This window comes from Myotis yumanensis, unplaced genomic scaffold (assembly GCF_028538775.1).
Source record: "Myotis yumanensis isolate MYYU_CA2020_CCGP unplaced genomic scaffold, mMyoYum1.0.hap1 SCAF_7, whole genome shotgun sequence".
NCBI classification, from domain to species: domain Eukaryota; kingdom Metazoa; phylum Chordata; class Mammalia; order Chiroptera; family Vespertilionidae; genus Myotis; species Myotis yumanensis.
Window position 1 is genome coordinate 75,151,730 of NW_027223758.1, and position 21,370 is coordinate 75,173,099.

Below are 21,370 nucleotides of genomic sequence, written 5' to 3' on the forward strand. Positions count from 1 at the left end.
TTGCTTTAAAACAGGGGTGGGAACCTTTTTTCTGTCAAGGGCCATTTGTATATTTATAACATCATTCGCTTAATATAATTTACTTGATATAAATTTATGTTGCTATGAAAAAAGCTCCTAGATTTATTGAATTTTGAGTCCTGTCTGTGGTTGCCTTGGCAGGGCCAGACCAAAGATTTTAAGGCCCAAGGGCCGGATGTTCCCCACCCCTGCTTTAGAATAAAAGTCACATTTGGAAGCAAGTGACTGAAAAAATCTAATGTTTTATCTTTAAAATTAAAAAATCCTGAGAGGAAGCAAGCAAGCTAAAAACTAAGTTCTTGGTTACACCAAAAGTAAAGAGGATCTCTTTTCATTGGGAACTTGGTTTAGTACTTTTTAGTGAAACTGAAGGATTTTTCCTGTTGCTCATTGCCTCTCACTCAGGCTTCCTCTATTAGTGTTGTTTGACTCAGGAAGTTAAATTTCTTTAAAAGAAGCATTGAAGTGAATGGTACCTTATACTTGTGAGATGCCATTGCTAATCTTGCTGGTTATCCCCACAAATATCTTTGTGCCTAATTCTTAATTTGGGTTGAAATTACTGCTGGTAAAGAAAGACAAATACTTTTCTGTTAAAGATGCCTGTGTTTGGGTTTCTTTGGGAATTGACATATTGACCATGAGTTCCCGTTTTAATTTTTTTTATTTTTAAAATATATTTTATTGATTTTTTTTTTTTACAGAGAAGAAGGGAGAGGGATAGAGAGTTAGAAACATCGATCAGCTGCCTCCTGCACACCCCCTACTTGGGATATGCCTGGAACCAATGTATGTGCCCTTGATCAGAATTGAACCCGGGACCCTTGAGTCCGCAGGATGAAGCTCTATCACTGAGCCAAACCAGTTAAGGCAGAGTTCCTGTTTTTAACTGGCCTGAAACACAAGTTGCGAAGACAGTAATTAAGGTCTCATTGTTCTTCTTCACTTGATCTTAGCCAAAAGGCCGAGAAGCGATTCATTGTTCTTCTTAAGTTGCTCAATAAACCTACATTCTAGAATCCCAGCTCTGTTTCAGGGGTCATGGGCCAGAACCACCTGAGGGAGATGTACCTCAGGAACCAGGCACTTAAATGCACCCCAAGAGCAATCTGTACCTCCACCTGTATCCAGAGGGATGGCCTCGTTTACAAGGCGACTTGGTAAAGGTGAGCTGCTTTTCCATCTTAATTTTGTCAATAGTTTGTCCCTTGTAGCTTTTGCTTGAGGGATGAGGCCTCTCTCTCCGTTGGATTTGAACTTTCTGAGGGCTGTTTGTGTTCCTGTCTTGGTTAGTCTATAAGGTATTCTTTGCCATCTTTATGCCGTGAAAAAAGAAAAAGGTAACTTAATAACAGGCATGGAGAAATGTCCTTTCTAGAGTGATCATTCCTGAGCTCTGGAGGGTGTTCTCAGCCAGCCCCACATGGTCCCTGGGAGGACAGAGATGAGCTGCTTTAAGATGCAGAAAACCTGCCCCTTCATTTCCCTCAGCTTTCCACACTGGAAACTGTGGAGAGGCCTAGAGGCTGAGCTGCTTTGTTGCGTATGACTAACATGTGGGGCAGAGCCCAGGCCCTGGTGCAGCCCACCCTGCAGCCAGGACGAAGGCCCCTTTCCACGGTGAGCAGTGCGTGCTGACTCACCTCTGGGTTTCCCTGTATATTGTAAACATATATAAAGTAGGAAAGGATGCTGTGTCCTAGAAAAGGGGTGTCTTAAATTAAGTAAATGTCTCTGTTCTTTGTTGAGTATAGTATCCTATAAAAAGGCGTTACAGAACTATTCTGAGAACTGTAATGTGAACAAAAGCCACATGGGGTCTGAGAGGGCTGCCCACAGAGCTTTCTGCATTGCTGGGTGTTCTGTGCACATGCTGTTCAGTATGGCAGACACTATATGTGACTGCTGAACACTATGGTGACTAGAGACAAGGAAAAAATTTTAAGTTTCAATGTGTAGCTGTGCTTAGTCGCCCAGGTTTGAGAGAACACACCTTTGTCTGTGCTTTGTTGCTGTTTATTCATTTTAAATCTAGGAGGTTTGCCCGGTCAGGTTGAAACGGCCCCGGTGTGGTAGGGACAACCCCAGTCAGGTTGAAACGGCCCCGGTGTGGTAGGGACGACCCTGGTGAGGTTGAAACGGCCCCCGTGAGGTAGGGACGACCCCGGTGAGGTTGAAACGGCCCCCATGAGGTAGGGACGGCCCCGGTGAGGTTGAAACGGCCCTGGTGAGGCTCAGACGGCCCTGGTGAGGTTGAGACTACTCCAGTGAGGTTGGGACAAATAAAGGGGACCAGTATGGACTGATGAACAGGGGTAGATACAGAAGTAGAGCAACATTGAACAGAATGTTAAACTACAGTGGGAAGCCTGGGGAGGGTTGGGGGGGGGGGGATTAAGAGACCAACTGAAGGACTTATATGCATGCATATAAGATTTACCAATGGACACAAGACACGGGGCGGGGGGGGGGTGCGGGGGGTAGGGGTCGGGGGAATGTCAAGGGGGGGAAAAAAGGAGACATATGTAATACTCTTTGTAATACTTTAAGAAATAAAAATTATTAAAAAAAAAAAAATCTAGGAGGTTTGTGTGAAATGTGTGTATAAAATTGCTTTAGACTGCCATTTGCTCCACCAGGAACTTCAGTGTCTGAGCAAGGACGTCCACTCCCTGCCTACACCGAATTCTGAGCTTGGGAATTCTTGTCCTCAAAGGAGAATTCTGTGATTGATGGGTGCTGGCAAATCTGCAGTCTTCTCTCCGGAGGCATTCTGCCATTCGGTCTCGTTTTGTGATTCCAGGATGATGTATTTTGAGGTACAGTTGCTTTATAGTAGAGTCTACTGCCATGTTAATCACTCTACTTTCAAAACATCAATCTCACGGGTGAGTTTATTCCAATGTGACCCACTCGACGTACATTCGGTCTGAACCTTTCTCTGGGACGCTCCCCTCCTCCTCCAGGGCCAGCTTCCTGGGTGGGCATCACATTCAGAAGGCCCTCAGTACCTGGTTTAATGCTCTTCTGTCACCATTTTGTAGTATTTAATTTTATCTTTGAATTTGTGTAAGTGAAGTCTGATGAAGCAAAGGAGCACACACCTGAGCAGAGGAGATGCGTGCAATACATGCGTCCACCATTCTTACTGTTGTTCACTTACAGCTCTGAGATGCCTGTGAGCAGAGAATTCCTGTGGGCCCACCGGATGGGAGTGTTCAGAGATTCAGAGTACAAGGTAAGCCTGTTATGAATACAAGCCTATTATGTGGGGGCACTGAGCCCCAAAAGACCTTACTTTCCATTTGAGCAGAATTGGTTCAATTGCAAAAAAGAAGGTAATGGTATTCTAAGCAGCATGAATGACCACGGAACCCTAACATATTCTTTCTTACTCATGGCAGTATCAGCCAACCACTTATGCTGAAAAATGATGACACAGAAGAAAAGGAAAACATATGGGAAAACATAGTTTCTTTTTCTTTCAGAACTTCCTTATTCATCAGTTAAGTTGAAAGTGTTGATAGAATGTGTACATATCAAGAAGTGAAATGATAACATTTGAGCTAGTTTTATGCAGTGTTTCCACAGTTCTGGTAAGAATACATATGCACACAGTACGTATACATAAGTATGAAATACAAATTATGTAATTTTGGTTGTTCTGCATGAGTTAAATGTTTTATATTTGCAGCTAAAACTGGAATTAGATAAAATAAAGATGAATGATAAAATTAATGCTAATAATTTAAAATTTTAATTTTACTTAGAATAGCATTAACTAGCAAAAACCACCATAACAAGCTGCTAGAGGCCATGGAAGAAAGGAAAAACATTTTAGTACCTTTAATGGGACTGTTTCCTCATTGTGAACCAGAGACCTCAACTCTGTGCTTGCACTGGGCTCATGTCAGCAGTGACTGAGCTGTCCCTGCAAAGCAACTCTCGGGAGTTTGTTTTAAATGGCTGGAGGTCAGCAGAGTCACCTCTCCTTTAGAGAAAGGTAATTTTGGCAAAAGCGCAAACATTACAACACAAAACTGGAAGCAAGAAACTTTATTTAAAAAAAAAAACCAAAAAAATATGCAGATTTGTGGTGAAGGATATAAAGAACATACAGTTATATTTTCAAGAATGACCGTGGAACGTTATAATCATCAGATTAAGGTGTCAACATTCTCTAACAAATATTAATTGAACTGAGGAAGAACAGTGGCAAGATTCTAATGGGGTGCCATCCAATAGAATTTTCTGTGGTGATAGAAATGTCCCATTATCTCTGCGCTGTCCATGTGGAATCCACTAGCCACATGAATATTCAAAGTGTGGCTATAATGCAAGATACGTAATAAGGACATGGATTTGTAGTATAACTTAGATTTAAATAGCGACATGTGATTAGTGGCTACCAACAGAACATTGCAGTTCTAATGCCTCGTGGTTCTAAACCAGCAGCTTCTTTGGGGCACTCCTCAGTTACTGCTAGGGGGCTGCTGCTGGGAAGAGAGGAACCTCTGAACAGATTTGGCTACTTTAAACAAGATCTAAAATTTTGCACAGCTTCTGGGTGGCATGAGAGGAGGACTCTCGGGGAGACCTGAGTATGCCCTTCCAACTCCTGGCTAATTCATGGGACTAAGAGGCCTGGGGTTTGGTCACTCAGATGGGAGGAGGCCCTCAGGCTTGGGCCCCCCTGGGCATCTGTGCATGGAAATCATCGCTGTGGGGCTGCAGGGAGCTGGGGGCAGGGGGAAGGGGACTCATTTCCGCACAGGGTTTCCAGAGCCAGAGGAGGACTTAGGGGTGGAGGGGGTGGAGGGAGGACCCGAGGGCCCTTTCTGGCTGCCTGCAGATGGAACAGGCCCTTTCTTTTTGGGGATTAAGATCTTATTCTTGCTCTTGAACACTTTGCTGGGATCCAGCTTGTTCACAAAGGAGTCAGTCTCTTCAGTGAGCAGGCTCGTGTTGTAGGTGATGGGCTTATACATGTTGAACCATTGCTGGAAGGCAGAATGGAGAGAGGGTCACAATCAAAGGAGAAATGCCCTTGTTTATGCTATTCAGTGGGGATACAGGGAAGAGAGCCAGAGAGACGAGGCAAAAAGTAAGTTTTTATGAAAAAGTCCTCGAAATTCTAGACTTCCTGTGAAAGTGACGGCACACACATTGCTCCATGAGGTATCAGAACCTGTAGGAGGATTACAAATCTGGGTAAATTTCCTTCCTTCTGTTCTGAGCCTGGGATGCTGGGTCCCAAATCCAGGGGACAGAGTCCTATGTGTTCTTCCCTCAAACCAGCCATTGCTCATCAGGTAGGTTTGGCAGACTCTGTAACGTAAAGGAGGTGCACCCATACTCTGGAATTCTCTGTCACTGAGGACAGCCCTCTATGTACTGACAGGGAATGAGTTCCAAGACGGAGTGCTAAGTGAAAAGAAGGTACACACAAATGTGAACACCATTTCTGCACTCGTTATTGAGAAAAAAGGAACCAAAACCACATGCATGAGTGTCTTGGTAAGGGCACACGAGAAACTCCAAAAGTGGCTGCCTGTGGGGAGGTGCACTGGAAGCTGGGAACTGGAAAGTAAGAGGTGACTTTTCACCTTCCTGTGTGTGTGCCGCCCATCAAAACCCACAATCAGAGCGAAGGCCCGACAACATTTGATTAGAGAAAAACTCCCCAGCGATTCTGAGGATAAGCCAATTCGGGAACCACTGACCTAGATTGGTATAAAGTGGGGTGGGATCACCTGCCTCACTTATAGAAAGTGCAGGTCTCTGGACTCCACCCAGGATTCCTCAATCAGGCAGGAAAGCTGGGAGTCAGCATTCAGGTCTTTCCTCAAAGACTCTGATACATTCTACAGTTTGAGTGGACAGGTGGTCCTTACCTTGGCCTGTGGGCTGATGCCATAGCTGGTGAAGGTGTACTGCCACTGGGGCAGGCCCAGGTGCGTGAGGAGCAGGCGGTAATAGGCGGTAAAGGTATCTGTGAGGAAGTGCCAGTACAGTGCTCTGTCCAGGAACCAGATCTCAGTGTCTTGCGCTAATGCTGAAATAGCAAAGGACAGAAATGAAGGGACAGCTTAACATTTTTCCTTTTATCTAAAGTCAATATATACTCATGATTTTAAAAAAATTCAAATAGTAAAAGTTCCCTTTTTTCTCTTCCAACCTCCCAGTCCCATTCTCCAGTGGCCACCACTGCTGGCTGGTTTCTTTGGTGCCCTTTGGATTCCTGATCAATGGACGGATCCATGTGTGGGGCTTCTGCCACGTGTGCATCCGGCTATCTCAGCAGCGCTGCTTTTCCGGGTGGAAACAGTATTCCCCTCCCCAGGGGGTACATATGGCAGTCTCAGCTTTCCTGAGGGAGAGGAATCCTAAATCGCTCTGGCTTTCTGAAGACCTTTGTCAAGACTTACAGTGCTGTGGGAAGCCACCTTGGACCAGCTCCCTCTCCTGGGAACCTGCCTGTGCTTCCACGACATCCTGGTTGGGCAGAAGTAGGCACTGTTGTGCCAGGGCCTGCCTCACACCTGCTTTTCACCTGCCACTCTTCCTACTGGCCGGCCCCCCTAGTTCATCTCCTGTCTAATGGCTGCCACATCTCCCTAAGTGGCCTCCAGGCTCTTCCTCTTCCCAAACTGCTTATGGTCACGTACATTTTCATCTGAATCCCGCCATTCTCCTGGAGAACATCCTCGAGGTCCTACTCTCTTCTACGTTACATCCAAACTCCTTCATCTGGCTTTCAGAACTCCACACGAAAGGGAACCACCGGCTTATCGACAGGACAAACCATGGGAGTTTGGTGAACTGGAATTCCTTGTCATTCCCTCCAAATCAGTTGCTCTTTCCTACGACATGGCTTTCACTAGTCTCTTTGCTTGGATGCCTCTTTTGCCAGCAATCCCTTTAGCCCCACCCCGTATCTCATTCCTACCCTATGTCAGAGGCAGCTCAAAGGCCTTTCACAAAGATCCCTCAGCTGAAGACCTCTCTCCTTCCCCAAGGTTAGGTAAGTCCTGTGTGTCTTCACTCCCGACCAGGCGGAGAGCCTGGAAGGAGGCTGGGCCTTGTCCCGCTCTGTTCACAGTCCCCAGGCCAGGGCCTGAATTGCTGGTAGCTGCCAGGTAGTAGCCCTGCTCAAGGCCAGAGCCATTTTCTCCTGACTTCCTATCTGTGCTTAAACTGAAGTCTAGTAATTCAGGTTTTTATTGCTGTTAACTGGGCAACATAATGAAGCACTGAAGAAACCATGTTTCTCCTGAATGCTTTTCTAACACATGAGCCTGCTGGAGGAGCTATAAATAGAATGAATTCTTCTAATCTTATTCACTTATTACCCTAATCCCACTATTTTGCAATAAGTCACAAATGATGATGATAGCTTAAAAAGACTAGTAATGGGCACAGAGAGGAATGCTCAGAGAGGTCTTGGCACCTATATGAGCCCGGTGGTATGTCAGATCAGGAAGGAGTGTGCCTTTTGTGTGGTGGCTATAGAGCAAGGTCAGCCAGGGCTGTCCCCAAACCACAGACCATGCTTGTCAATGATTCCTACCTGGTTTCCCTTTTTTGTAGACGAGGCAAACCTTTCCATTCCCGTTGCAATGGTCCAGCTCAAATATCACACTGCGAGAGTCAAAGTGGGGCTTCTCTGGCTGGTTCTCACTGGCTGCAAACCCAGAAGGTAATGGTGATGTTCAAACATACTCAACTCAAGCACACACTTATGCATCCAGCTTTGCTCGCATGCAAAAACGGGGTAAAAAGCCTTCTCGCACACATAGCCTTAAATATTTTCCAGAGTGGGACAAATGAATTCTATACTCTAAATACCCGGACCTTATCCGTGGTCCAGGCTTTTTGTCTGGGCTCCCTTATCACCAACAGTGCCACGAATCTGGGTGAAGGTGGCAGGAGGAGAATGAACTCAACTTCTTGGGAGTGGGACTCCATAAAGGCAGAGAGATTTGAATGACCTGATGTTGACCTAACCTTTTTCTTTTCCTCAGGCAACTGCTTTCCCCTTTTTTATAGCATTTTATGATCTTTTGTTTAGAATCTCTTTTCTCAGTCTAAAATGTATATAATATTTAATTATGTTATTATGTTATAATTAATGCTAGGTCTGGCTCAAATCAGAAATACCTACCTAGAAATCAAGTATTATGAAATAACATAAAAGAAGATATTCTTAGAAATGCAAGCATCAGAAATCTTCTCTTCTGTCACTACAGCTAACATGCAATAAAGATTAGTATTAGTGACAGGGGTGCAGTTTACTAACCTAGGAGAGATTAGATCAAACAAAGTATATAAATATAATATTTACATATCCTGTATAATAAAGAGCTAATATGCTAATTAGACCAAACAGCAGAACACCTGTCTGGGCCCGGGCCTGCGAGGGCCGGCTGAGGCAGGCGGGGCTGTGAGGGCCAAGCCCCTTGCACGAATTTCGTGCATCTGGCCTCTAGTACAGCAGTTCTCAACCTCTGGGTTTCGACCCCTTTGGCAGTCGAATGACCCTTTCACAGGGGTCGCCTAAGACCATCCTGCATATCAGATATTTACATTATGATTCATAACAGTAGCAACATTACAGTTATGAAGTAGCAATGAAAATAATTTTATGGTTGGGTCACAACATGAGGAACTGTATTTAAAGGGCGAGAAGGTTGAGAACCACTGCTCTAGTACATTATAAAAGGGAAAGAAGCAGGCTAACTTCTAATTCAGAGCAGAAGTTTGTACCTTCTTGTGTATCATCCTCCAGGTCAGCCAGAGTTGGTGCATTAGGAAGTGAGTACATGGAAGACTGGTTGAGTTGAGTCAGTTTTGTGATACTATTAATTGCCATGTTGCCCAATGGGATGGTGTGCTCTATGGGAACATTACAAAGAATTACATGGAGGAATACCTTAGTGACCATGGTTGTCAGTAGAGCTTCTGCTTAGGTAACCCAAGCCCACCTATTGTTTGATCCTAGGGCTGAGGAAGCTGATGGAGAGTGGAAAGAAGAGAATCAATGCACAACATGCTCCAAAGCACCAACCTTTCATGTAAACAAAATCAACCGGGGGCACAGGCAAAGAGTCCCCACTGCACTTGGCAGGGCAGAGCACTGAAGGACAGTTACAAAGGGGATGCGCCAAAGGAACTGAGAAATCTAGGGCAGGAGCCCTGTTTGAAGAGCAAAGGACTTAACAATGTTTCTGTTCCTTCTGCCCCTTGCATTAAGTTACATGTACTTTCCAAAGGAGTAGCAGCTTTGTTGATAGACCTGACCCTTCTACCTTCTTGTTATGAGCTTTCACGATGGAAAACATCTCCTGCTCTACTTCATTTTTCCTCATTCAGTGAGAAAACTTAAGAGGCTTCTTGCTTGGTTTGTCTATACACACTGCTCTGGCCGATGAGGCTCAGTTGGTTGCAGCGTAGTCCCATACACCAAAGGTGTCAGATTAGCTTCCCGGTCAGGGCAGGTGTTGGAGGTAAACTGATCAATGTTTCTCTCTCAAAATGATGTCTCAATATCAATGTCTCTCTCTTTCCCCTATTTGCTCGCTCTCTCAAAAAAAAAATTCAATTAAAAAAAAAAATACTCTGCCAAACTGGTTTGGCTCAGTGGATAGAGCATCGGCCTGCAGACTGAATGGTCCCAGGTTCGATTCCGGTCAAGGGCATGTACCTTGGTTGCGGGCACATCCCCAGTAGAAGGTGTGCAGGAGGCAACTGGTCGATGTTTCTCTCTCATCGATGTTTCTAACTCTCTATCCCTCTCCCTCCCTCTCTGTAAAAAATCAATAAAACATATTTAAAAAAAAATACTCAGACTACATATTTTCCTTATTATATAGAGTCCTTGCAATATAAGATGGTGGATACGGGATGGCACACAAAGACTTTGATCTTTGACTGCTAAAAAATTGGAATGGCTGAGGCAATAAAGCAGCTGGTGTACAGACCATGGAACGAATGTTCAAGAAGAAGAGACCACTAAAGAGGCGGGCATTAGAAGCTGCCTCCACTGGCTTTTCTGTTACTGACTAGCTACCCAGTGGAATGGGTGTGGTAATGGGGATAGGAAGATGAGTTGGGAGGATGAAATTAGAGAAGGTACTGTACCAATGAAGAGGGACTCATTCATAAAAGCATCATGAAATGCTTCTTTTCTGAGGCAGGCTTGTGAGGGGCTAACCTAGCTCCATGATGTGGGCCAGGGATTCTGACAGGCAGTCTAGACTTTCCACTCTCTCTGTTCTACACCCCAAAGGCCATAGCCACGCTACAAAGGAGGGTTCTGATACTGGTGCCAAGGATGTTTCTAGGCCATTTGAGGAAAGTTTTTTAAGCTAAAAGTTCATGATAAATGCTCAGTAGAGAACTATAAAAAGTGCCTCTTCTCATCTGTGAGAGAGAAACAGTAAGGCTTTGAGAATCACCAAAAAAGGGCAACTCAGAAGGCAGAGGCAATGAAGGAGGTCAGTTCTGCAGATCTACTATGCAAGAGGAGGCACTGCATTCCGTGACAGCATGGAGAGGTGAGGGTGCTTCCCAAGGACGAAGTAGAACTGGGGATGTGGTGGAGTCTGGAGGCAATACAGGCCTCCTGGGGACGGGAAGTCTGTGCCAAGAATGGGCTGGACTCCAGTGGCTAGATCAGGATTTCCCAGACTATGAAAAGTTACTGGAGTCTTCACCTAAATGTGCAGCACTGCCTTTCATGCTACATAGCACCTGTATCTCCGCTGTGAGTTCCCACGAGTTTCCACATCTGCAGCACACAAGTCTGTCCTGGCACATTTAGTGGAGCAGCTGGTGACTCAGCTGAGATGGGAGGGAGAGAAGGAAAGGCTCTGGGATCAGAGCCCTGAGGGCTTCATATGCAGGAAGTGTAGGAAGGAGCCCTTTGGTGACCACCAGAGGCTGTCACTGCAGCTCACCCTGAGGAGACCCCTCTGCGGGGAGTCCCCAGAGGCTTTACATTTGAGCTGGCTTAGGATTTTTGTGGACTGATTATTTTTTCCTCCACCTAATTTCAATAGGAAACTTCTAAAATAAACTTCTAGTTAAGTACTGGCTAGACTCTGACGTGGGAGTTGGGGGTGGAGAAATGACACGTATTTTAGCTTTGGTTATACCTTCTGGGCACTGCACTTTAGGAGAAGCCATGAAAACGATCCAGGTTCAAAGACTCCAAAGTTGTAAAGTCCTCAGAGCTGTTTCATCTAACCTCCCAGGCAGGAGAATGTTCCCCTACAACCAGGGCTGACTCACCATCCAGCTTCACACTCCATGTCATGTGGAAGCCGTTGGTCACCAGGTAGAAATTCTTTATATCCTCAGGCAGCACACAGTTATTTTTCTAGAATCATAAGAACAGATAAGGTGATGGCTGGGAAAGAGAACACAAGGCTGTGCCTCAAGGCAATGGGGGACACTATTTATCGTGGTTCAGATCCCCCCAATAGGAAGACCATGATAATTATCTACAAAACTCTATTTGAGTCCAGGGTCAAAATGGCACCTCAACTCACTTCCTCCCACAGACACCCAAACCTACAGCTACAGATTGAATAACTCCCTTCAAAAGAAATCCAGAAACTAGCTGAATGATTCCTACATGTCAGGCAAACGTGAAAAAACTCACAGAGAACTACGTAGGAAAGGTGACCACAAGCTCACTATAAAACCCACCCTTGGTGTGGTGCCTCGTAACTTCCAGGTTCTTCCTGCAGAACAAAGAGTTTGGATCATACATCTGACACCCCAACTTTTAAGAATGCACCTGAGAGATGGATGCCCTAAAGCACCTAGCTCTGAAAGCCAACGGTTACAAGAGACTCACAAGGCAGTTCTCGAAGGGCTCAGACAGACTCCCAAGGCTATCCTCCCTGGGCCCAGTGCAGAACAGACTGAAATCAGAGCCTTGTGGTGAAGGAGGCCTATAGGCTTATCTTAAAAACTTCTGCTTGAGGAGTAGGCTTCCAATTTAACACACATCTAGATGAGCCAACTGAAGACTCTCCAGGGACCAGGAGGCCAGCTGGCGATACCTTAATCTTTCCTTCTGCCTCACTCCAGGTTGCAGGTGTCTCTGGGAAAGGAGCCTGTGCATGTCTGACACCTGGCTTTTTGTAGCTGCTGCTCAGAGGACACACCCTTGGTTGACTGGTGCTGGTGCACAGCCAGACTTATATTACTGGGTCCCACAGGACCGTAACAAACAGAATAACAGTTCTTAACTAGCTGTATCCCAAAGCACAGCTCAAAAGCAGCAGAATGAAATGCTCAGCATTTCCTTGAAATAAGCCTATTTGTAGATCTTAAAAGGTACAGCCTGAGGATCAGGCTTATAATTTAACAACATGTAAGATGTAAGGGCCAACTGCAGCCCCCTCTAGAAATGGGGAGGACAGTGGGTGCCATATTCACACTCTCTCTCTACCCCACCCCTGGTTGTTGGTACCTCTGTGAATGGAGGTTGTGCACACATCTGGTGGCCAGCAGGGCTTGTTTTCACAAGGTTAATGGGATAGTAGCAAACAAAGAAACAGTTCTTAACAGACAAGCCTATCTCCCAGTCTTACCCTAAAGAGTATTTCCAAAGTATTTGCATATTTTAAATGCGGCTTTCATTCAGCTGCTTCTAGGTGCTCACTGAAATCCTCCCCTTTGGGACACTGATAGATCTTGGCCCACCCTCAACTACTGGGAGCCATAAGGACAAAGTAGGCTCGACAATCATATTCATCTGACAGAAAACCAAGAGCTAGGACAGAGTTGAACAATAAGGTTCATCCCTTATCTGAGGCCACTCCTTCAAGACTGAAAGAGGTGGCTATTTCATCTAATGCACAGAAACCAACACAGAGAGTCGAGAAAATGAAGAAGTAGAATATGTTCCAAATGAAAGAACAAGATAAAACAACAGGAAATGACCTTAATGAAAAGAAGTGATTTACTGATAAGAACTCAAAATAATTGTCATAAAATGCTCACTGAGTTCAGGAGAACAATATATGAATAAAATGAGAATTTCAACAAACAGAAAATATTAGTACCAAAAAGAAATCACAGAGGTGCAGGGTACAATTAATAAAATGGGAAAAAAGTATCTACGGAGGGTTTTAAAAGCAGGCTAGATGAAGTTGTAGGAAGGATCAGCAAACTAGAAGACAAGGGTAATGGAACTCATCCAATGAGATCAGACAAAAGAAAAATAAATAGAAAACACTAAAGATAGCTTAAGGGACTTATGGGACAATATCAAGCAGACCCTTTTGTATTATAGTGGTCCCAGAAGAAGAGATAGAGCAAGGGGCAGAAAGCTTATTTGAAGAAATAATGACTGAAACTTCCCTAACCAGGGAAAGGAAGCAGACATCTCAATCCAGGAAGCTCAGAATTCCAAAAAAGATGAATCCAAACAGACATTATAATTAATTGTGAAAAGTTAAAGATAAGGAGAAAATCTTAAAAGCAGCAAGAGAAAAACTACTTGTTACAAACAAGAGAACCCCCATTAAGGCCATCAGGAGATTTTTCGGCAGAAACTTGATAGGCCAGAAGAGAGTGGCACAAAATATTCAAAGTGCCAGAGAAAAAAGCCAACCAAGAACACTCTTGGGTAAAGCTGTTCTTCAGAATCAAAGGAGAAACAAAAGCTTTCCAAAGAAGCAAAAGCTAAAGGTATTCATCACCACTAGGTCAGCCTTTCAGTTGAAAGGTCACTAATTAGTAACAGAAAAACATATGAAAGTATAAATCTCAGAGGCAAAGGTAAATATATAATTAAATTCAGAATAATCTAATGTCATGGTGCTGGGTTGATCACTTATAAATCTAGTATAAATGTTAAGACAAAAGTAGTAAAAATAACTATAACTACAGCAGTTTGTTAATGGGTACACAAGATAAAGAGGTATAAATTGTGATTTTTTTAAAAAATGTGCGGCAGGGAGGGAGAGTAAAAATAATAACATAGAGCTTTAGAATACATTCAAACTTAAGTTATTATCAACTTAAAATAGACTGTTATAAATTGTTTTATGTAAACCTCATGGTGACCACAAAAAAGCCTATAGTAGATATATAAGAAATAAAGGGAAAGCAATCTAAGCATACCTCTACAGAAAATAATCAAATCACAAATGAAGAGAGCAAGAGAAGAAAGGAACAAAGGAATTATAAAACAACCAGAAATCGCCAAAACCGGTTTGGCTCAGTGGATAGAGCGTCGGCCTGTGGACTGAAGGGTCCCAGGTTCGATTCCGGTCAAGGGCATGTACCTGGGTTGCGGGCACATCCCCAGTGGGAGATGTGCAGGAGGCAGCTGGTCGATGTTTCTCTCTCATCGATGTTTCTAACTCTCTGTCCCTCTCCCTTCCTCTCTGTAAAAAATCAATAAAATATATTTAAAAAAAATAATAAAACAACCAGAAATCAATGAACAAAATGGCAGTAAGTCCAAACATAATCAATAATTATTTTAATGTAAATGGATTAAATTCTCCAATAAAAAGACAAAAAGTGCCTGAAAGGATTAAAAAGCTCAGTTTGGCTCCGTGGATAGAGCATCGGCCCTAGGACTGAAGGGTCTCGGGTTCCATTCCAGTCAAGGGCATGTACCTTGGTTGCCAGCTCGGTCCCCGGCCCTCTCTCACATTAATGTTTCTCTCTCTGTCTCTCTCTCTCTCTTCTACTCTCTCTAAAAATCAATGGATTCCCACCAGCAGTGAAGGATTCCTTTTTCTCCGCATCCTCTCCAGCACTTGTCCTTTGTTGATGACAGCCATTCTGACAGGTGTGAGATGCTACCTCATTGTTGTTTTGATTTGCACATCCTCTGTGCTTTCAGAGAGGAAAAGTATGCACCCAGAATGCCTTTCTACCTGCCCCCAATCTAGCACAGGAAGCCTACAGAGACCAGTGTCCTAACAAAGTTCATGTGCCTTCTATCACCTCAAAAGGCCAGCATCTGCTATGATTTTGGTCACTAGAACCATCTAGTGGTGAATACAGGAAACTACTGCCTATGAGCCTTTCCTAACCTGGATTCTATGAGATCCCAGCTGAGAAGAGCTGGTGGCATTGTTAAACTTTAAGTTATGCTGAAGAATTCTAGTAGCAGCGATTATAAAATTTATTATGGCATTGATTTCATGAAGAAGAAAAATTGGCATTTATGCCAATATTTAAAAAATTATTCAGATTATGAAAATAGAAAAAAAATCAGCTAAATCTAGTATTTAATACATTTCAATACTAATATAAAACACAAAATGTTAAGTAAGCCAAGTTCATAAGAAACATTAAGCCTGCACTGTTGTTTCCATATGAATCACCGCTGGTTGTGGCTCTGCTGCTTCCTTGCACAGGCCTTACCGCCAGGCAGCTGGCTATGGCTGGTCCCGAGTGCACTTCAGGCCCTTCCCTCGGAGTGGGCTGTCAGGGGACCGCTTTTAGGTCGCTCCTCTGCCTGGCCAGTAACTCAGGGGTGCTGCCGTTTTCATTTCTCTCCTGTCCAACCTGGAAAGAAACTGCCCTTCTCTGGGGAGCAATCTGCATGGCAGAGGACTGCTCCCTGTGGTTCATGCCTGGTCTTTATTTTTTGTGGGGTGAAAAGGGAAAGACAACTTGCAGAAAGCGAATGGAAGAGGGGTTATGAGGATTAGAGAGAGGACTTAGGGAGAAAGTCAAGAAAGGAGAATAGTGCTTCCCAGTGTTGAAGTGAGTGTGGCATTGCCACAGCACTGCAATCTGTGTGCCCTGATGATGACTCACATAATTCCCCATGTTCTCTTCTCCCAAGGAGGCTGTCTACAATACCTTTTTACTGTCTCATCAGCTGAAGGATTTGAGCCACTCTGGTGTTTGGGGAGCTGTCAGCTTGATTCCCAGAAAGGACTCCTGAGCACTGCCTGTGCCTCAAGCGAAGGGCCAGGGGCCATCACTGCCCCCTGCTCACCTTTTCCACTCCTGGGACTCCTATACCTGCTGTTCTCTCCTTTTCAGAGGCCACTTCTCAGGGAAAGGGGCTGGGCAGCAGACACAGGAACAGGCCGACAAAGGGGCCAGAGCATACAAAGTAGTTTCATGGGTTTTTGTCCACAACGGGCAGGCGCTCCATGAGCCCATCTGCAGCGTTGGTCAGAAGAAGAGTTGCCATCAGGAGGAGCACTGAAACGTGACTGCAAACGTGAGGCAATGAGGACACGTCCATCTGCTGGAATTCAGGGGGGACAGCCATGCAGTGGAAGGAAAACCTGGATGGGCTGTGGAGGGATGGGGTGAGATTCCCAGAAGAATTCTCAAATACATTCTTAAACTCCCTCCTGAGGAGAGGAGGAAGGCCTGGTTAGCTGGAACCTTTTTCCTTGGTGAGTGGGGTAAGAAAGTTTGGGGCAAGGGCGGAATTGCTTCAGACGCAGAGGAGAGGCAGCATACTCATACCCTCTAAAACTGCATGATGAGAAAATCTCTAAGTATCGCTTTGTCTGGGGCCCACATGTCTTGTGAAGCTCTGTAGTGGCAGACATCAGTCAAGAAACCTTCAAAAGAGCTGATAAAAGATCAGGAGGGATGTAATAAACCATGTCAACAAGGCCAGGCTGGCATAGCCACAGACAGCCTCAGCAGCAGCTGGCTCTGACTGAACAGCCAGTAAGAGTTCAACAGATAGACACTGTTCAGGAATTCCCTTTTCTATTATGGGTTGTGAGTAGAAATTGGAGTGGGGGCTGAGTAAACGCATGAGAAAGGTTGGGGAGCTGCTGAACTGAGGTCATGCAGAGAAACATCAACCACAGTACTCAGCTGCCAGGGGAGCTGCTGCTGGCTCAGCCTGGGAGGGGTGAGCCCTGCTTGCAAGGACCAAACATGCACACGTTGCACATGAACCCATCTACCCATCACGTGCTTGGAAGCTGAGGACAAGGCTGCCACAGTGTTGTGCACTGGCAGAGGAGCAGTCTGGCAGAGCAGAACGAACAGGCAGGCAACTCTGTGTTCAAATTCAGCCTCTGCCACTTGGTAGCTACGTGGCCCAGAACAAACTCCTTAACCTCTCTGACCCGCGGTTCCTTCATCTACTAGAATAACAAGGAGCTATCAATACCTATCTTGCAGGGTTACTATGAGGACTAAACGAAATAACTTAGGTGACATGTGTTAGCAGGTACTCATTACACCAGTGGTCGCCAACCTTTCGGACCTCACGAACCACCAGTGGTCTGCGGATCACCAGTTGGCGACCGCTGCATTATATGACAGGGTGATTTCTTGTTCCTTACTCAAATGCATTTGCTGCTATTTAGCCACAGTGGCTTCTCCTGGCTTCCCAGTTCCCCACTTAAAGTATTTCAATGGCTCCCCTTTACACCCAAGATAAAGAGCGAACTCCTGATGATCTAAGAATTTTTACATGTCCTGGTCCTTATCAACCTCTCTCCCTTGCTCTCCTGTGCTCCAGCCACATGGACCTTCTTTATGCTCTTGGAAAATAAATCCATCTCGAAGCCTTCAGCAAGGTTGAAAGCTCCTTCTTCCAGAACTCACCTGCCTGGCTAACAGCTCCTCATAACTTCTTTGGAAAAAAACTTTCTCACCCTCCAGACTAAGTCAGGCCTCTGACAATGCTCTCTTCACCTCACTTTCAGTGCTCAGTCTGCTTTGTAATTATACCTGCAATGATTTACACTATGTCTTAGTAAGGTAAAGAGGTAAGAAACTGTGCTCTTTTTTACTACCACTGATTCCCCAGGGCTCAGCACCAAGGACAATGCCTGGCCTGTTTTAAAAGCTTGAAACATCTGTTGAATAAATGAAAGTTCTGAGGAGGGTTGGGAAGCACTACTATTAATCTGGTTAGCACTTCTCTACCACACTAACCATGTTCTGCCTGGCATGCGTATTGACATTTACTTTTTCCTTTCCTTGCTGGAGTTTCAGTTTTGCTGTATAAACTCTGAATGTTCCACTGCCTCCGCATGACAGGCTCAGAGGCGAGGACCCATGCTGGGAAATGGCACAGAATGGAAGAGAGTGTTAAGTGGCCTGAACAGAAAAGAGAGAAGGGTGAACTCTACCTTGAAGACAGTTGTGGACTGAGATAAGAATGGTTTCCTGACCTAACCTTTCCTTCTCAGGAGCACTTAAATTGACCTTCGTTGGAAGATGAGAATTGAACAGAGCAACACTTACTTGTTCCCATGAAGAAATCATATGACGTTCAGCAGGTGCCTTTTCTATGATGGTCACCTCTGTCACACCTGGGGATGATTCTGAAAGAGGAAAAAAAGAGCCTGTAGAGTTGCTACTGGCCGGCTCTCACACATTTCTATAACAGACAGGTGAATGTGCTCAGATCAGAGAAAGTGGACTGCACCTGACTTAAAAATCATGGTCAACGAGACAGCCAGATTTACACTTAATTGTAGGGTTTCTTTTGTTTGATTTTGTGGATTTATTAAATATGCAAGATCATGTCATCCACAAATAGCAATAGTTTATTTCCTTCTTTCCAGTTTGTATGTCTTTATTTTCTTGGCTAACTGTCCTGACTAGATTCTCCAATACAATATTGAATAGAAGTGGTAAAAAGGGAATTCTTATTATTTATGATGCTTAGATAGCTTACTTCTAGGTTTTTGAGTGTTTCTTTTTTCAAACTTCTAGTTTTTTGAGTGTTTCTTTTTTTTAAACTAAAACAGTGTTGGATTTTGTCAAGTGCTTTCTCTACACCTACTGACATGACTATGTGTTTTTTGTCATTTATTCTATTAACAAGGTGCACTACATTAATTGATTTTCATATGTTCAATAAGCAGCACATTCCTGGGCTAAATCACAGTGGGTATATAATATTTTTAATGTTAGTGAATTTGGTTTGATAGTATTTTGTTGAGGATTTTTAAATGTTTGGTTTTGGACAGAAATATTGCAGTTGTGAAGTTATTTCATATTTTTAGGAAGGAGATTTGGGGGAGGGGGGCGGTTTGCTTACCACACACCTACCATTGACTTCAGCTACCTGGTTTTAAAAAATCCTCTTGCCGAAACCGGTTTGGCTCGGTGGATGGAGCGTCGGCCTGCGGACTGAAGGGTCCCGGGTTCGATTCCGGTCAAGGGCATGTACATTGGTTGCGGGCACACCCCCGGTGGGGGATGTGCAGGAGGCAGCTGGTCGATGATGTCTCTCTCTCATCGATGTTTCTAACTCTCTATCCCTCTCCCTTCCTCTCTGTAAAAAATCAATAAAAAATATATATATATTTAAAAAAAAAATCCTCTTAATATATTATCTTTTCAAAACAAAATACAAATGTGAAAAAAAATAATTGATTTTCAACTTGTGATTAACTTGAAATTATGAGCTTTGATTAAATTTATAAAGAGAATGTTTAATGGGAGGCTAGAGTCATTGTACATTCAATTACCAGAGTTGTTTAATTCCTTAGGTAGGTTTAGCTTTGAACTATTACCAATTTGCTAAACATTTGAAATGAGTAATAGAATACATTAAAAGTATAAATAGAATTTAAAATGTTTACAGTCATTTAATTATTCAGGTTTTTCCACTGAAGGGATATTTAGTTAGCTGGACTTAAGTAGATTAAACATTAATCAAAAGAAAACTTATTTACTGAAAAAGTCCTAGATTTATAAAGAGAATAATGAAGCAAGCCTGTAAAATACCAAGACCTACCTGCCTACCCAGGAGTATAAGATGAAACAGAGCAGAAGTCTGCATGAGAATGAGGTAGGATATAGGTGGTGTTCATTAGATTTCTCCTTGCCCAGTTCTATAACTTCATTGCTAAAATTTATTAATTCTCCCAACCACAGCTTGGTGTTTCATATCTCATTTACTGCTTTAGGCTCTGGGAAATACAGTTCCTATCCTCATGAACTTCTATTACAGAAAAGAGACAGACAAATCTAAAAAGCAACCAAATAAATACATAATTCCAAGTAGTGGTAAAGCCATAAGGATTTTTAAAAAAGGTAGGCTAAAGGACAAGAGAGTGATAAGGAAGGGTGTTATATATAATCAGAGAAGGCTGCACGGAGGTGGTGCTATTTCATCACAGAGCTGAATGAAATGAGGGAGAATTAGAAAAAGGTAATTTCAGTGACGGGTCTCACAAATTGCAAAGCTTAATGTGTTTATGGTACAACACGGCAAAAGCACAGTGAAATCAGAAAGACAGATGAGGGAAATTCACGAGGGACTGACTGGGTCATGGTTCAGTATTTGGATTTTATTGTAAATGTGATGGGAGGACATCCAATCATGCTATCCAGCGGGCTTAGTCTGCCTTTCTCTTTCTTGGTTATCTGGCTAAATCCCATTTGTCTTGCAAAATCCAGCGTCACGCGTGGCAAATATTCCTTAACTCCCAGATGAGGCCAATGGCCAACTCCTGTGTGCTGCTTCAGAACAATAGATTACCGACCTCCTCTCACACTTCTGGGGCCCTCGTCTTCAGATTTTTTTCACTTGAACGTGTTAATTTCCCCCATCTTTGTAGTCCCAGTAACACAGCGGTGGTTGCTAACCAAAGGCACGCTAAAGGACACGCCCGTTCAGTAGTGCCGGGCGCGGTTGCCCGGGGAGGTGGCTGCAGCCTGCTCCCAGCTCCCTGTCGCCAGAGCGAGATCCAGGGCTTTCAGGACACTCCCTCCGCCAAGGACGCGTCTCCGCAGACCCAAACTCACCAATGTCAGGTGCCTGCTGCTCCTGTGCACGTTTTTGCCCACTTTTGCGGGGCCTGCAGGGGCGACCTCGGGTGCAAGAACCTCCGGGCTTCCCAATTCTGCATCCCTACACACCCTGCAAAGCTCGCCCTTTCCTCCTTAACAACGGAAGCCCCCGCAGCGATGCCCACCGACGAGCAAGGAGGTGCCGCCACTGTGTTTCAGTGCACGCCGCCTCGCCCCGGGCTCCCCGCCCCACTCACCCAGGATGCGGGTGACCCCCAGGGTCAGCTTCTCCAGGTGCGGCTTGCAGGAGCCCGCGGGCTGGGCCGGGGGCGGAGGCTCCTCCATGGCTCGCGCGAACGCTCCGCGCGCGGCCCGGGCAGCCGGGGGGCCGGGGCGGACGAGCGGGGAGCGCCGCAGGGCCGGGCTCCGCCCCCGCGCCTCGGCCATCGCGTTCACGGCATGCCGGGAGTTGTAGTCCTCGGCGCTGAGGCCGCGGCAGCGGCGAGGGGCGGCCTGGGCTGCTCTGCGAAGAGGAGGTCCGCGGGGCGCTCGTTCCCGCGGCCCTGGCTAGAGCTGCACCACGACCCGCCCGGCCTCGGCGACGCCTCCGCCCGGACCCTCCCGCCCC

At 44.9% G+C, this 21,370-nt stretch overlaps 1 protein-coding gene across 1 annotated transcript; it reads right to left on the minus strand.

The window, feature by feature from the left end:
* Positions 1–4,062: 4,062 nt before the first annotated feature.
* Positions 4,063–21,305, minus strand: TPGS2 (tubulin polyglutamylase complex subunit 2). The gene is made up of 7 exons (XM_070421011.1): positions 21,000–21,305; positions 18,241–18,320; positions 11,314–11,401; positions 8,788–8,916; positions 7,592–7,705; positions 5,916–6,076; positions 4,063–5,021 (listed from the first exon to the last, which is right to left on the minus strand). The coding sequence occupies exons 1-7, from the start codon at positions 21,187–21,189 to the stop codon at positions 4,782–4,784; spliced, it is 1,002 nt and encodes a 333-aa protein (XP_070277112.1). The 5' UTR covers positions 21,190–21,305; the 3' UTR covers positions 4,063–4,781.
* Between the last annotated feature and the right edge of the window lie 65 nt (positions 21,306–21,370).